This window comes from Gossypium hirsutum, chromosome D02 (genome assembly GCF_007990345.1).
Source record: "Gossypium hirsutum isolate 1008001.06 chromosome D02, Gossypium_hirsutum_v2.1, whole genome shotgun sequence".
Taxonomy (NCBI): Eukaryota; Viridiplantae; Streptophyta; class Magnoliopsida; order Malvales; family Malvaceae; genus Gossypium; species Gossypium hirsutum.
In genome coordinates this window covers 11,141,961-11,159,180 of record NC_053438.1, presented here as the reverse complement: position 1 = coordinate 11,159,180, position 17,220 = coordinate 11,141,961, and the positions used below count along the sequence as shown (strand labels likewise).

Here is a 17,220-nt window from a genome sequence, read left to right as displayed (position 1 = left end):
AAACGAGGAGAGACCGTTCGTCTCCTCCTCCACCGGCGACGACGAAGACGGGCTCCGACGCTGGCCTTCGAAAACAAATAGGTCCTTTTCTTTCCCCTTTTCTTTTGTTTTTTAAAGAGTAGTGTAACAAACAAAAATAAATAAAGAAAAAAAAAGATAGGAAACGCCAGAACAGAAAAGAAAGGAAATCTACCTTCTCAATTTTTTCTTCTTTTTATTAAGTTGTTTTTTGTTCAATCTCCAGAAAAAAGACCCCTGTTACATTTTCTTTGTCTCTTTATATAGCCGATTACAATACATTTTTATCTATTTCTATTATTTTGCACTGTTTTTGCCTCTGCTTTGCGTGCTGTCCTTGCAGGTAATTGATGGGAGTAGCTGGTGGCGTCGGTGGCAGAAACTAGAGCGGCGGTAGACATTAGGAGCCCCCAGGGACGTGCGGCGCCTTAGCTAGGGTTTCAGAAAAGCTGAAACCCTATGTTGACTTTTGTTGGGCCTTGCTGTAATGGGCTTGTTTGGATTTGGGCTTGTAATGGGGCTGTTTGGGTAGATTTGATCCTTGGGTCTCTACTTGTTGGGCCCGGGCATAAATTAGGCTGTACAGCTAGTTACAACCAAAACATGTCATCAATTTTGCCTAACTTAGCCTATACATGGTATACATGCCATTATACCAAAATAAGTTTGCTATTTGTACCAAAATGAGCTGAATGATAGTGTGATGATGCTCCGACCGATTTCCAACCTTTATGAGCTCCCGAGCACTATAAAACAGAAGAAAATAAATAGAGTAAGCATATAATGCTTAGTAAGTTCGTATAACAGGAAATTTACTTACCAATCATATTCATTTAAAAGAAGCACTCATAGTACATCCAAACTAATAAAATCAATAGCCTAAACACATACAAATCTTCATCAAGCATGTTAGTCATGAATTCCAAGTACTTTCATGTAACAAAGATGAGCTCATCATATAAAAATTTTATATACATATGTTTTCCTCATCATATATTCATATAACTTTTACATTTAGAATAATTCATCTCAAATTAATATTATCTCATATCGAAACTTTACCCGTTGAATTTATTTGAAATTTCAATGGATACACCGGTAGTACACTTGAAGTGTACGAAACTGTAATCCGTCAATTCATATTTGGGAGTGCTCAATAGAGCACATAATCGGGAAGCACACTCGAGCCATATAACGGGAAACTCATGTGAGCCATGTAACATGAAGCTTATCCAGGCCATATAACAGGAAGCTCATACGAGCCTTTAACGGGTAGCTCCAAAGAGCCATCACTCGGGAAGCTCTGGATAGCCATATATCGGGAAGTTCAAGCGAGCCCTATCGAGAAGCTCACAAAGAGCCAATAAACAGGAAGTTTCAAATAACTACATATATCGGGACGCTCATAAGAGCTAAGGTCTGTCCACAACACATGTAGGATCACAACTTAACAGGATGCTCTGAAAAGCTATAACGGGAAGCTCGCAAGAACCATATAATGGGAAGCTCGAAAGGGTTAATAACGGGATGCTCTTTTGAGTTATGGTGTGTCTGCAACATATGCTAGATCACAACCAATCAGGAAACTGGTATCCATCAAATTTCATTTATTCAAACAGGACTTAACGTTTCTCGAACATGTCAGATATATAATTATTTTCACATACATAACAAGTTCATAATTCACATATACAACATTCAATTCAAACATGAAAATATACACAATTTAGTTACACGAACTTACCTCGATACTTGTTCGTATTCAAGAATATACTAATCCGATACTTTTTATTTTCCTCGATCCAATTCTGTATTTGGTCTTTTCAGATCTATATAAATGAATTTAATCATAAATTTATTACATTCCACATTCAAATCAACCTAATCCACATCTTAGGCAAAAGTACCACTTTGCCCCTATACTTTTAATTAATTCCAATTTCGTCCCTAGGCACGAAAAATGAAATTCATGCAATTCAATCCTTATTCCAAGCCTAGCTGAATTTTTCATATAACATTTACAGCTCATGTATTTCACAAAAATCAGAAATTTTCCATGAATTTTACATCTTTACAATTTAATCCCTAAATCATAATTTCCTCAAAATTCACTTTACAAAAGTTGTTTATCTATCAACAACCTTTCATTTCTACCATAAATTTCAAATTTTCAGCATATTCATCCGTGGAAAAATTTTGATGCTTTGATAACTTTGCAAATTAATCCCCAAAATAGATAGATTAGGTTATTACGATCTCGAAAATATAAAAATTACTAAAAACGGGACTTGAATACTCACCTAATTTGGCCCAATAAGTTTTCTCTTTCTTCAAGCTCTCAAACTAGGGTTTCCATGGCTTTTTAATTGGGAAAGATGATATAAAATGATGATATTAGATATTTATTTTATTTATCATCTTTTATTTATTTCAAGTTCCAATTTAGTCCTTTTCTTTTTCTAATTTTCCATGGATGAATCATCAAAAAAACATCTAGTAACTTCTCTTAATGGTCTAATTGCCATATAAGGACCTCAAATTTTGAATTCTATAGCTATTTGCTACCTATAGCTACTAGAATTCAACTTTTGCATTTTATGCAATTTGGTCCTTTCCTCCTAATTAAATTTAAAATCGGTAAAATTCTCTTATCAAAATTTTCATACGTCTTTCTTATCATAATGCAAATTATGCAATATTATTAAAATAAATTTTCTTTCTGACTCGGATTTGTGGTCCCGAAACCACTATTCCGATTTCACTGAAAACGGGCTGTTACAATATTTGTTGGGCTATTCCCTCCTTAACATTTAAAAAATATTCCTTATCATCATCTGTTGGTCTCTAATCGAGTTCTTTATCATCTGAATCTGAATATGTATTATTAAGATTATCTACATATCTTTCTTCTAACTCTTCAAAATATGAATACTCCTAATTCCACCTATGAATGAAGTTATGAAGTATAATTGATACTAGTACTATCTAACTTTTTTTATACTAAACCAAGGTGATGCTATTAGTATGAGAAATATTTTTTAGAGCAACAAATGCGCTCTTAAACACGTTTTGAAGCTTTGAATGTACCGAATTAAAGAGGTCACAAGTTGCCTTTGTTGTTTGTGTCTATCTCTATTCTCTCAAATGGTATCAAACCCACGATATAGTGCAAGAAAACATTTTCTACTTGCATAACAAGCATCTAGAACATAATCTTGGGTTCACAACGCAAACAATTGATAGCTTTGATTATAAAAACTTATATAAACTTAATGTGGAGAAAGACTTATACTAGGTTATAACCTTTTTATAATATCTAAATTAGCTAAAAGATAATATAAAATTTATAATATATAACATTTACAAAAATGTTTTATGAAGCGTCTAATAACCTTCATAACACTCCTTGTAAATAATACAATTTTTACCATAATTTTATAAAGTTATTTTTTATAAATAAGTTATGGAAAAAATTATAAAACTTTTTTTTATAAATAAGTATATTAATTTTTATAATATATACCATGGACACGTAAATAAGTTATGTTCTTACTTTTTGGCCATAACTTTTTATAAATAAGTAAATTATAACAATTTTATAACACGTAAACTAATTTTTATAATATACTTTTTGACATAATTTTAGAATTTTTAGGATTTAAATAATATTCTTTTATAACTTTATAAAATATACATAATTTTTATAATATAATTTTGTAGGATTTATAATATAATCTTAAAAAAATTTAGCTATAACCATCTCAAGCATTTATACATGTTCATGCTAACAATATAATTTTTATAACTTAAACTTGTATAAAATTAATGATTTTTTAAAGTTTAATCATGTATAAGTGTTTGGAAAGCTATAGGGTAATTGGATTTAAGTGTAATTATCCACTAATTACTCCAATTCTCACCCTCCCCCTGAAAATTGAAAAGTGTAAATGGGGAGCTCCATTTACACCTAATTCAATGGGATCCACCAATTACAACAGTTACCCAAACATGCCATCCATGTGTAATTACAAGCAATTGCACTCAAATTCAATTATTATGTAGCTTTTCATACACGGCCTTAAAGAGATTGTATTTGATAAATCAATGGTGAATTTCTAATTTATGGTTAAGATTAAAAATCTCACATGCATTTTCTTAGTCGATCTTAAAGTTGATTGTATTAGTAGATTGAGTCTCATATTAGTTGACATCGTTGCTATTCCGCCCCAAAACTTGCTCAAGCCACTGGTTTAGCGGCCCTCTACACCCTTCACGGTGTTAACCACCCTCACTTTAGCAACTTTCCCACACCCTATATGGTGTGAACCGGTACTAGTCAAGCACCTTTTGTAAAAACTACTACTACTAATTTGTCGTGAGAGTCAAATAGAAGTTATAGACTGAAAATGCTAAACAGAAAAGAAAAAGCTACCAGCAAATGAATTTTTTTCTTCAAACATTTGGATCTAATTCAAAATTTGAAATCATATAAAACACATGATAATACCTATTATTAAAATAGAAGTAAATTTATAGATTATAAAATGTTATTGTCACATTATTTTTTTGAGCCAACATTTTGTTATATTTTAAGCAACATGGGAAGTGGGTTGCATGAAAGAAAAAGTAGTAAAATCATGTGTGGTGTTCTTTGCAAGTCCCATGATTTCTGGATCCATTTCTTCCATATTTTAGGTCAGATTTGGACCCTACTTAGTGAACGTGGGATACTTCACATCTCTATATTATATATTAAGTATTCAATTAAGTTGGTATAATATGTTAATCAGTTGAGTAATAATTGAAATATATTTATTTTAGAAAGTAAATTATATTATTTCGAGGATATTTTTATTATTTTATATTTTTTATATAAAAAAATATAGACATAATAATATTTAAAGCCAAGTCTTTTCCATTTTCAATCGGTTCAATTAAAATTTTATTTATTATTTATATCCATTTTTATAAATGTATTTTTTGCATAGTTCTATTTTTCACCTATGTGGTGAGTATATTATAGTTTAATATATTTGGCTTAATTCAAAAATTACTTCTTAAACTATACTCGTTTTCCCTAATAAATACTTAAAACTTATTTTTGGTCAATTTGAGTACCTAAACTATTTTTTCACAAATTAATATCTCCGTTGTCAGCCGTTAGTCAATTTTGGTTAACGATGGTGTGATTCAATCACCAACTGACACGTGGCAAAGAAAACCACAAAAGCAATACATCGTAAAATAACTTCAAAAAATAAAAAGAAAATTAAATTATGTTTCCAATTTTCTAATTTTATATTAATATTAATTTAAATTATTTTACCATTTTTTAGAAATAATAAGGTGATTTGTTTATGTGATTTCTTTGCCACGTGTTAATTGATGATTGAGTCACGTCATCATTGATCATGGTTGACTATCATGGATACTTATCTGAGAAAACGAGTATAATTTAAGAGGTATTTTTGAATTAGGGTAATATATTTGATAGTAATATTTGAAAATAAAAGAAATCATTTAAATCAAGTAGGCAAACCCAGATTTAGAATGTGGAGATGTGAAAAGAGAGAGGGATGGGGAACCTCTCCCTCCATAAACCAACTCTTTTCTGAGTTTTGTCATCTCTCAATTATTTCCAATTTCATCCATTACCATCCAAAGTTTTGTTTATTTTATATAATTTGCAGGTTAGAACAGACGCATGTCATGTTCACGTGTCGTATCTTTACAACCCCAAAACCATTCCCTTTACCAAAAACAGGTTTATCTTGATTAATGGAATTTATGCCTTTTATATTTGGAATTATCCCCTCCCATTCTCATTTTCCTTTTTCATATATATCCAGGGGTTCCAATCTTTATGTTTTCATACACACATCAATTACATATAGCATTGTTACGAGTTAACATTTTAATTTGACAAATCGCGTGAGTTAGATAATTTCTTTATTTTAAATCTGTTTAAATTAGACTATGGAAATTCTTTATGACAACGAAGAATATAACGGAGGTGAAGTTGAAAGGAAAGAGTAATGAGAGAATTGAAATGCCATAAGAAAATAATGCATTTACCTGATAATTCTAGTTATAGTTGAGCTTCTACAATTTCAACGGTACAATTTGAATTACATTGATAGTCAATATTAGAGTCTATCTATAATTGAAAGTCCTAAAGGACTTAAACCCTATTTAATCCACAAATTGAACCAATTCAAATGAATCAAATGAGCTCTATTTAGTAAGTTAACATCTATGATTCATTCTATGCTTAATGGTTACGGGCTTTAATCTGCCAGCCGTGACACTAGGTTGTCATTGAATTAATCAACATGCAATTGCCTTTTGCTTTTTCTCATGGTCCTTCCCTACCAAAGAGTTGCAATCTTACAAGTAAGCAAATCAGGATAGAATGTAATTTTGTCTACATTTCCACAACTCCACTTGTATTTTCTTTCTCAAACCCATGGCCGGTGCTATGTTAATCCCAACCTTCATTTTTTTTTTTTTTTGCTCCAAATGTTTGGATATGGTTATTAGGATACCACAACTTTAAAAACCTTTCATATACATGAAAAAATATAGAAAATCAAGTCTCCCTCAGTGTGGTTGATTTGGAGATATTTGAGGGTAAAATTAGCTTTCAATGGGCAATGTCATTCATAGGTTGGTTGTGGCTCAATTAGAATTCTCTCACTGAAATTGCAACAACAATCAAAGGCCTCCTTTTTTTTTTTTTTTGTAGTTAACATTTATCTTTCATCCTAGGTTATACATGCTTCTTAACTTAGCACATTACAGAAAGAGAGAAAACTTGCAATAAATGATGAAATATCCAATTCAAATGACTCAAGCACACCCTTCACCACTACACCATGAGATCCTATGTGAGATTCGTATCACCCCTAAGGAGAAATTATCCTTAAGGACATGTTCGAATCGATTCATTCAATTTTTTCAACAATGGTAACCAAAGTTATTAGTTGAGTCCAAAGGCATTCAAGTTCAACACGCTTGATATGAAAATGAGATTATGATCTTTTAAATATATAGAGTACATCTTGCCAAAGTTACTAGTTGAGTCCAAAGGCATTCAAGTTCAACACACTTGATATGAAAATGAGATTATGATCTTTTAAATATATAGAGTACATCCGCAATGGATATATACACAGATCTGACACTTATCCCAAGTTCAGATAAGTGGCTTCTAGCAAGCTGTATAGCTTTTCAGCAAAAATCTTACTTTGAAGAAAGTTGCACATTTTATAACTGTGCTGCAAATACACTCTTTGTTTTTGTTGCAACTTTAAATTACAGAGTAAAAATATCCATCACTACTAATCTACTCATGTCATAATCCAGGGAGATCCAAAACTAGATTACACGAAAAGACTCGGATATCCTCTTTAAATCCTGGTAATGCCTCTTCCATTGAAGACCTGTCGAAAACAGCAAAAATAATTAAAACTTGAAGTAATATAGGTAAATGCATGTTGAACAAGCCTTCAAAGATTACAGATTTGGAAAAAAACAGTACTAAGGAGTAAGATACAAGTACATACCACTTCCGGTTACGCTGAATAGGTAAAGGCGATTACCGGCTGCAGTTGCGGTAATCAATACATGGGGTGGCTCCAATTCATATTGGTAATACATTCTGCCATCGTGCTCCACTGTGTTCATGCTTAGAACCTTGCCTTCTATGTTTTCACCGATCACTTCTGGTCCAAATGCACTGATCACCTTCTCCGGAGGTCCGATCTTTTGAATCGTCGCATCGTCACCAAGATCTATATACAATCACAAGACAGACAAGTTTCATATGTTTTTAAGTAGGAATGGAAGTGAAAAGAGAGAAGCACTCTTTAAGTGTTTGGGAAATCTTACTGTCAGCAAATCTAAGAACAGGTGCAACAATGACAAACAATCGTCCTTCTTTCGAGCTAGCAAACCTCAAGTCAATCTCTGTACCGCCTAAATCTGCTATAGATACAGGAACCTGTTGCAGGGATATATATAATGAAAGTAAGTCTCAGAGTCAAGAGATTGAAATGGGGGAATGTGTTAATGGAATTGAATTGAGTACCTCTTCAAAATCTTGAGGCACTGAAAAGGAATAAGGGATGATAGGACTCCATCCAACACCATGCCCTCCTGACTTGTCATCTGGCCTTCGATAAGTCCTCCAACCTGTCTGAGCACATTGTTTGCTGGTGAAGATGATGTTTCACTATAACCACAAATACAGAATATGCCCTGCTTCTATCTCCCTACTAGCCTAGGTCTTTAACATCCATCTATTCACTTTTTTTTTGGTTCAGTGTAAGCAAAGTCTACTTACCTTTTTCACAAATTTACGATGCCTCATCTTTTATTAGTTTCTATTTGGCTATGTTACTTAAGTACATAGCATGTGCTTGAAATGGGTGTGTGGTTGGAATCATATCCGACACCCATCTCTGGAAATATGTCAAATATATGGTGTTGATACGTGAAGGAATTTATGGTGATTCAAGACGGTTCAACCGGAGGGGCAAAGAGTCAGTAGGACAGATGGAGGCACTGATTTTGAGATCGGAGGTTGTTGAGTATTTACAGGAAAGTGCTTGGTATAGAGTTTGTTTGCCTCTCTCATTGGGCCCTTAGTTTATATATGCAAGCTTCTCTTATTACTACGATTAAGGCTTAGATATGCTAATAGTCCATATCATCAGGTGTAGGTAAAAGGGCAATTTTAGAAATTTTTTAGAAGGGATAAAATTGAATTATAAATTTTTGAGAGCTCAAAATATAATTTATTATATATTAATTTATGATTTCACTATTTTTTAAAGAGACTTATTATATTTTTTTTTATCTTTGGGAATTTTTCTAATTACTGGGACGCCAAGGCCCTACGTGCACCTTCCTGTGTAGGTAGAGTGACGCTACAACATGTGCAAAATTTCTTGAATTGGATCAAATTGTCCATATTTGAAGCCTACCTGAGGTGAAAATGATTCTATTAGGATTTTGTCAGACCAAGTGTTTCAAGTTTTATGCCAAATGTCTTAAGAAGAGGTCGAACATGCACCTAGTGAAGAGAGTTTCCTACGAAATTTCTGGGTGATGAGGTCTAACTATTGTCTCAGGTGAAGGATAAAACATAGAATGCCCTCCTGGAGATAAGGTGAGCTCACTTACCTAAGAATATTGTACAAGTACATAACTTCAAATACCACTAAATCAAATATGGAACACTATCGATAGAATTATGAGACAAAACCGTCCAGATTTGTTAAGGGAACATGTCAACCTATGATAAACAATATTTCGCAGATTTCCCACCAAGCAATATAGGGGTTCTTCAAGAAAGCCCATTTTTAAGCTCATTCATCGAGGAACTGAGAAATCTCTAATAGATTGATTTATAGAGGAACCCACAGAGATTGAAGAAAAGATATTAAAATGATTTTTTCTCATCATCCTCACAAATATAGGAAGTAGTTGCAAGAAATAGTAATTCTCCTTTTAATTTCTTCACAAATTTAGATGCTGGGACTGGGGAATGTAATGATATCATATGCATGATGTATTGAAACTGTTTTACTAACCTTGTTCATCGGGCTCAGACAAGCCAGGTATCCTTCCTGCTAGAAGACCTTGTTTGACGACTGCCATTCCCTCACCTGGAAATCCTAATACAGACGATGACGCTACTGATATCCCAGTGATCAAAAGGGATCGTCTACTCGAAATCCCCAATGAATTGTCCTTTTCCTTATCAACCAACCCATTTCCTCTTGAAGTGGGAACAGCTTTTGGCCTTGAAATCCCATTTTCTGATGAAGAAGAGTGAGCGAAACTGCAAGAAAGAGATAGTTGCAGCCATGAAAAGCTACGACAGCCGGAAAACAATGTGGTGCCCATATTTTTTTATAGAGCTGAGCTTCAACCAGTAAAGAGAAAATGGAAGTCCTTTCTTCCTACACTCGGAATCTAGAAATCAATAAGAAGAAGGTTGTAGAGAAGTTGTGATTTGAAGTGTAGAAGAAGTCAAATTGGTATATTTGTGAAGGAGGTGGCATCTCAGTTCATTTTTGGGATTCTTCCCGATAATATATCATTATTTTTAGCCTTACACCTGGATTATCTTATTTACTTTTTCTCTCTATAATTTTTCCCGCACACAAATTTTCTTTTTTATATTTTAACTTTTAATTATCTGTATCTTTGGTGGTTAATTACACATCACTATTTATTTTATGAAAATTTTTGGTACAGTAAAATTAGCGGTGAATTGAAGGCAATTTATCAAAAAAAAAACATTTTTTTTAAAAAATTTATCGAAATGGACTCAGTATTTTATTATTTACCGGAATAGGCCCTTTTTCCCGAAATCGCGTTCACGTCAGCGCGATGTCAGGGGACGTTTCAGGAAATCGCGGCCACGTCAGCGCGCTTTGCTGACGTGGCAACAAATCACGTCCTCTGGAGCGCGATTTGTGTCCACGTCAGCAAAGCGCGCTGACGTAGCCGCGATCTGACCCGCGCGTGAACAGTGCAACGGTCAAATTTTTGACCGTTGCCCCCTCCCAACGGTAAAAAAAAACTATAAATACCCCCACCCTTTTGTTTTTTCACAAACTAATCCTCTCTCAAATTTCCTCTCAATTTCCTCTCAATTTGCTATCAAATTCCTTCAAATTTTCTCTCAAATCCATATTTAATTTCAATTTGCTCTCAAGTTCTTCTTAAATTTCTCTTAAATCCCTATTTTTAAATAATTTTAAAAAAATTGTTTTTTTTAAATTTTTTTATACCGTAAAATTTTGTACGATTTCAGCAATGGCCGGAGAATTGACTTGTCTTGATAATCATCACATATCGGTGGAACAAATGAAAATGGTAAGCGTTAAATATAATTTTTAAATATTATTTAAGAATTTTTTATTTATGCATTTTTAGATAATTATTAATTTATTATTTGTTATAAAAGTTTGTAGATCGGGTATTGAAATGCAATATCTGGAATATGCATGCTCCTCCATCACCGTTGGTAGAGAACTACCTGCGGGAAGCGGGTTTTTGGCACGTGGCGACGGTAGGCCGGGGATGCAAGGTGGACCCGAAACTAATCAGTGCGTTGATCGAAAGGTAGAGACCCGAGACGCACACATTCCATCTTCCATGTGGAGAGTACGCTGTCACTTTGGAAGACGTCAGCCTGCAATTGGGATTACCGGTGGACGGGTACCCAGTCACGGGGTCTGCCCAATCAAGCGATTGGTCAGCGGTGTGCTACAAGCTTCTGGGCGTTATTCTAGAGAAAATGGACGAAGATAAGATCAAGATGGGCTGGTTGCGAGACACATTCCCGGATCCGGATGAAGATTCAATTTAAATAGAAAGAATCCGATATGCTCGGGCATACATTCTTCAATTAATTGGAGGTTATTTGATGCCGGACTTGTTACGGAGCCGCGTACATCTAAGATGGCTGCTGAAACTCGTTGATTTTAGAGCAGCCGGTGAATTGAGTTGGGGGTCTGTCGTCTTGGCCACATTATATCAGGAGATGTGCGGGGCGACACGACCGAGGAGAGTAAAAATCGGAGGCTGTCTGTCACTACTGCAGTCATGGGCACGGTTTCGCTTTCCATTTCTTCGTCCTCGAGTGGACCACCCATATACATTCCCACTCATAACAAGGTAAATTTTATATTAGAGTTTACAATTATTATGTAGATATTTAAAAATAAAAGTATGCTAAAAGTTTATTTAATTAGGTGGAACCATCCAGCAAGTCATGCTCAATTACCTACGGAACTTGAAGATATACGACTTCTATTAGACCAACAGTCGGAAGCACATGTAAGTATTAAATAAAATTGATATTTCCATCATTTGCTAGTCGATTGGTAATTAGTATTTAGTATTATGTATATAACTAATATTTCTATAATGTTCATATAGTTTCAATGGACACCATACGAGGATCCGGCAATTCGGGCAGTAATTCCGGATGAGTTCTTACAAAATCCACTAGCTTGACACATGAAAGTCGTGTTGATCAACTACGCAACTGTGGAGCTGCACCAGTCAGATAGAGTGCTACGACAGTTTGGATGTAGACAATCGATTATCGTGGATCCTGAGATGTTTGACGATCAACACAAAGTCAACCTTCGGTAATTGAATACGGATTGGCTGAGATACTGGTCTGAATACATGGAAATGTGGAAAGATCGGTATGAATATATGCCTACTCGGGAACCAATTATCGTTCTGAAGTTAGCGTGTGTTCCGAAATACATGCCATGGTTTAGGATCCATGGCAAGCCGTATTTACTGACGCCAGAGGAGAGGTAGTGGCAAATACGTGTCCAAAGGGAAAGGCGCGAGCCTCTAAATTCAAGACGACAATACGACGAAGGCAGCCCCTCAACGAGGCCCAGTCATTCACTTGGCTCATCATCAGCAGCCATGCAATCACCAGGCCCAACGAGAGCACCAACACAGTCACCCGACGCAGCAGTTCAACCGATGATACCCATGCAACCGCCTTTTCAGATGATGCTAGGTGCATTTCCTAACCCTTATATGTATCCTTTTCCGAGTCCTATGGCAGGTTGGAGTCAAATGCCCGGTTCAGCTTTATTTATTGTTATGCCGAGTGGACCACCGATGTCTAGGCCAGCGGAGCACAAGGGATCGCAAGAGGGGCTGTCGGGGAGCTCTCCTTTTTACCAATCCCCACCAACGTATGGGTTTCAAACACCGTCACTGTTCGTGATACAAACACCACCACATACACTATTCTTTGAAGGTGGATCATCGTCCCAAGTCCGACAACCAGATGTCGCACCAAAAGAACCAGAATCCCCGACGGAAGAACAACAACCACCACCGGAATCTAGACAAAAGAGGAATCTAGCGTATAACCGTCGACGGTCGCCATGTGGCACTGAATCCCCCGGGCATAGACATTGATTGCCGTATTTAAATTTATTTGTAAAAATATTTTGAATATTTTGATATTATTTTATGTAATAAAATAGAATTTGTTTTGAGTTATTTCGATATTATTTGATATAATAAAATAGAAATTTTTTTGAGTTATTTTGAAATTATTTGATGTAATAACATGAGCTTAATTAATTTGTACAAATATTTTGAATATTTTGATATTATTTGAGAATTCTACTAACCATTAATATAATTATCAGTTAATATTTTTACATTCACATAATGTTAGATTTGAAAAAATGTTTTGACTGTTACTAACAATTAATACAATTATCAATAAATAATTAAAAAAATATAATTTATTTACAATTACATTCAACTATTTCGATTAGGGCATGATCGGCTTGTATGGCCTGGATTCCTACACCATCCGCACAACTTCTGTTGACTGGTTGTTTCTCAAATATCCATATTGTTACGTATTCTAGTCGAGCAAGGTCGACCCTTTGGTTTACGACGTAATTCTCTATCCGGTAACAGCTTAAAAAGAGCAAGAGATACGGGTGGCCACTTACGTTCATCTGGGACCGGTGGGAAAACGTGTCTCCGGACGTTGTACATGTTTTCTAATTTGTACATTTCATCCACATAGCTCATCGGATCCAGACGGAAATTCTGACAAGCTGCAATAACATGAGCGCATGGATAACGAAGTGCATCAAACATCCCACAGTCACAAGTCATATTTCGCAAGTGTACGTGATATTGCTCGCCAACAACACCTTGGTGCGGTCTGTCAAACTCTGCCACGCGAAACCATAAATTGTCTCGATCGTGACATACTGTGTGCATGGTGTTTGCCCTCGCCTTGGCCTTGTTAATTTCTTGAACTACCTTACTGCACCATACATGGCTTCCCTTCATCTGGCCTGCATAACTTGCTGCTCGCTTTAGAAATAGCGCTGCCAAATGAAAATATGTCTCTGCACAACCAATGTTATCGGTAGATGGCGCGTTCCTTTAAGAATAGAATTTATGCATTCAGCCAGGTTCGACGTCATATGGCCATATCGTAGGCCACCGTTGTATGCTTGTGCCCACTGTTCGAAACGTATGTTACAAAGGTAGTCCGCCCCTTCTCCGTTAATTGAACGTAAAATTGTCAACATCTCGTGAAAACGGTCTTTATTTATTTTATACCCTGCTAATATAAGATCATAGCGAATAATTTATACCACTTCTACTAATAAAACTAATTCAAATTGACAAACAAAATAACACAGATATAGACTAAATACCCATGTTGGTCATTTACCGTCATTTGCTCTTAGATGGATATTACCTGTAGTAGTTCAAAGCTACGTGTCTTAGGCAATATCTATGGTGTGTACGCTGCCATAAGCTTCCTTGTGGATCAAATACAGCTAGTATACCGGCGCCCCGATCTGAAATAACACTGATATCAGGTTAGAGGCATACATGCCCCCTTAACCTAGAGAAAGAAATCTCAGTCATCAGACGACTCCCCCGGTGTTATTGCAAATGTAATTGGAAGAATTATCTCATTGTCATCCTGTGCCACTACAAGCAATAGTCGATGAGTATACCTACCGAACATAAAGGTACCGTCAATTTCTACCAACGGCTTGCAGTATGGAAATGCGTCTCGGCATTGCTTAAAGGTCCAAAATAGGCGTTTGAACACTTGGCATCCACGTAGCAATCGGCCGTTGTAGTACGCATGTTCCTTTTCAAAGTCTGTGATGGCACCTGGGACGTATCTCTCTAGCACCTGACACCACTGCCATATTTCATTATATGAGGCGTCCCACCCACTATGCATCTTCTCCAACGCCTTTTGCTTAGCTATCCAAAGCCTTACGATAAGAGGGCGTGTACCCCATTTGGCTATGAATATTGGCAATTAACACCAGCACTGAAGTCTTGGGATCTGCTTTAACCGTGGGCAGTATCAAACTAGCTAACATAGCTGAATCCATCTTGGGATGATCTTGTGAAACACCTATAAACCGAGTACATTAAAAAATGCAACATTGCATAATAAAAGTATTATTTAGAAACCGTCAATATTGTATCTGCAGCACATGTATGTGGACCTTTGTACTTTTTAATCTCCCACAACCCTGTCCTTTTCCTTAACGAGGCGTAGATTTTCTATGAACATATACCGTCTTGGACCGCACACTTCGCCTCAAACTTATCAGATTTGGATTTAACGACGTGGTAGTTAACGTCGTTTTTGATGCTATGTTGTTTCAAAGCACCAATAAAACTATCCTTGTTGGTAAACTGATTACCAACTTCAAATTCACCGGAATCTACCCCCGAACTTGTACGATCACGCAACCGGTGTGGTAGATTTGGAAACTCTAAAGCATCATCTGCAGATAAATCGACATTATGCATGTGGGCTGGAGGTGAGTATGCTCTGTTAAAAACCAGTCGCACCATATTCTCCAACAAAAAAACAACACCATTCTCGGTGTGGCAAACCTCACCATCGTAGTAAATAACAGCACTAATACGTTCACTCATATTTGAAACTCTAACCTTCTTAGCCCCTCTAAATTGTTTATGCTGTGACTTATGCATTCTGAGAACATTTTTTTGCCTCATTTATAGCCTCAGCCAAAACATGTTACTATAGCAAAAGCGCGTCCACGTGGGCGCGATTTCACAAATTCTTCTCATAAAGCATCCTAGTAGAAGCGATTTTATACTATTTGTTCAGAAACATCAACTCGAAATTATTTCTTCCAGGACCAACTGTAGCAAAAGCGCGTCCACGAGGGCGCGATTTCAGAAATGCTTCTTAAATAGCATCCTGCTTGAAGCGTTTTTATACTATTTGCTCAGAAACGTAAACTCAAAATAATTTTTTCATGACCTACTGTAGCAAAAGCGAGTCCACGTGGGTGCGATTTAACAAATTCTTCTCATAAAGCATCCTAGTAGAAGCGATTTTATACTATTTGCTCAAAAACGTCAACTCGAAATTATTTCTTTCAGGACCAACTGTAGCAAAAACGCGTCCAGGAGGGCACGATTTCACAAATTCTTTGTGTCCACGTAATTTAATTTTAATTAATTAATTAATTTCTCTCTGAAGCCCTAAAAATCTGAAAAACCCTAAAAAACCTAACGTAGGAAACACCGCGAAATCGTGTCCACGTCAGCACACTTTGTTGACGTGGACGCGATTTGCTGACATATCCTCTGACATCGCGTTAACGTGGGCACGATTTAGGGAAAAAGGGCCAATTTCGGTAAATAATAAAATACTGGGCACATTTCGGTAAATTTTAAAAAAATTTGGCTTTTTTTGGTATTTTGGCCGTGAATTAATTCTAACCATTATTTTTTTATTTTTTTCTAAATGTAAGGTATAAAAGGTCCTCAATTTTTTAAAAAATTTTAATTATTTTTTTTATTTTTACTCAATTGGGTACTTAAACTTTCAAAATGCATCAAAAATGTCTTCAAACTTTTTCAAAAAAAAAGTAATTAAGCCCTTTTTTTTTCTTTCAGTTAGGTAATTGAACTTTTAAAATGTATAAAAAAAGGCCCTCAAAATTTTTCAAAAAAAAAATTAAGCCCCTACATTTTTTTCACAATTGCGTACTTGAACTGTTAAATTTATCAAAAAGGCCATTTGATCGTTAATTTTAATAGTTTCTAATTTTTTTCAGTTGAATCCACTCCGTACCACAACCACGACATGACATGTGGCAATAAAAGTTATAAAAACTATTAAATTTAATGTAAAATATAAAAATATTTAAAATTAGAATATTAGTAAAAAATATTTTAAAATTTTAATTTTTTTTAAAAATCATAAAAAATTATAAATGTATCAAAAAGATTTTTTAACCATTAACTCAACCGTTGACTGTTAAGTTAACGACCCCTAATTTTTTTCAGTTAAAGTCATCAAGTGTCGCAACACAGCGTAACATGTGGCAAAAATGATAAAAAATAAAAATCAATAAGTTATAGAAAAATTATAAAATGCTTCTTTTAGTACTATAATTTTTATAATTTGTTTTATGAAATTTATATTTCTTTACAATTTTTATAACTTTTTTATAATTTTATAATTTTTTTCTACATTTCTATACATTTTATATATATTTTTTAATTTTTAATAAATTTTAAATATTTTTTTATAAATTTAATAAATTTTATCATTTTTATCATGATATAAGGTGACTTTAAATGAAAAATTAGTGA

At 34.8% G+C, this 17,220-nt stretch overlaps 1 protein-coding gene across 3 annotated transcripts; it reads right to left on the bottom strand.

Moving 5' to 3' along the window:
- Positions 1 to 7,132: 7,132 nt before the first annotated feature.
- On the bottom strand, positions 7,133 to 10,141 carry LOC107910422 (psbP domain-containing protein 4, chloroplastic). 3 transcript variants are annotated; one of them, XM_041088427.1, is made up of 6 exons: positions 9,615 to 9,792; positions 8,363 to 9,005; positions 8,108 to 8,215; positions 7,909 to 8,020; positions 7,584 to 7,811; positions 7,133 to 7,460 (listed from the first exon to the last, which is right to left on the bottom strand). In XM_041088427.1, the coding sequence occupies exons 2-6, from the start codon at positions 8,387 to 8,389 to the stop codon at positions 7,396 to 7,398; spliced, it is 540 nt and encodes a 179-aa protein (XP_040944361.1). In that variant the 5' UTR covers positions 8,390 to 9,005; positions 9,615 to 9,792; the 3' UTR covers positions 7,133 to 7,395. The 3 variants fall into 3 exon arrangements, with proteins under 3 accessions (XP_040944361.1, XP_016693747.1, XP_016693749.1); XM_016838258.2 differs by lacking the exon at positions 8,363 to 9,005 and having other exon boundaries at positions 8,108 to 8,211; positions 9,615 to 10,141; XM_016838260.2 differs by lacking the exon at positions 8,363 to 9,005 and having other exon boundaries at positions 9,615 to 10,123.
- Between the last annotated feature and the right edge of the window lie 7,079 nt (positions 10,142 to 17,220).

Bases quoted from the DNA above. Each gene is read 5' to 3' on its own strand.
- LOC107910422 (XM_016838258.2), bottom strand. From the start codon at position 9,930: ATGGGCACCACATTGTTTTCCGGCTGTCGTAGCTTTTCATGGCTGCAA. The intron at 7,812-7,908 runs GTAAGATTTCCC...GATTGTATATAG, and splicing joins TGTTCTTAGATTTGCTGACA to ATCTTGGTGACGATGCGACG. The intron at 7,461-7,583 runs GTATGTACTTGT...TGTTTTCGACAG, and splicing joins ATTCAGCGTAACCGGAAGTG to GTCTTCAATGGAAGAGGCAT.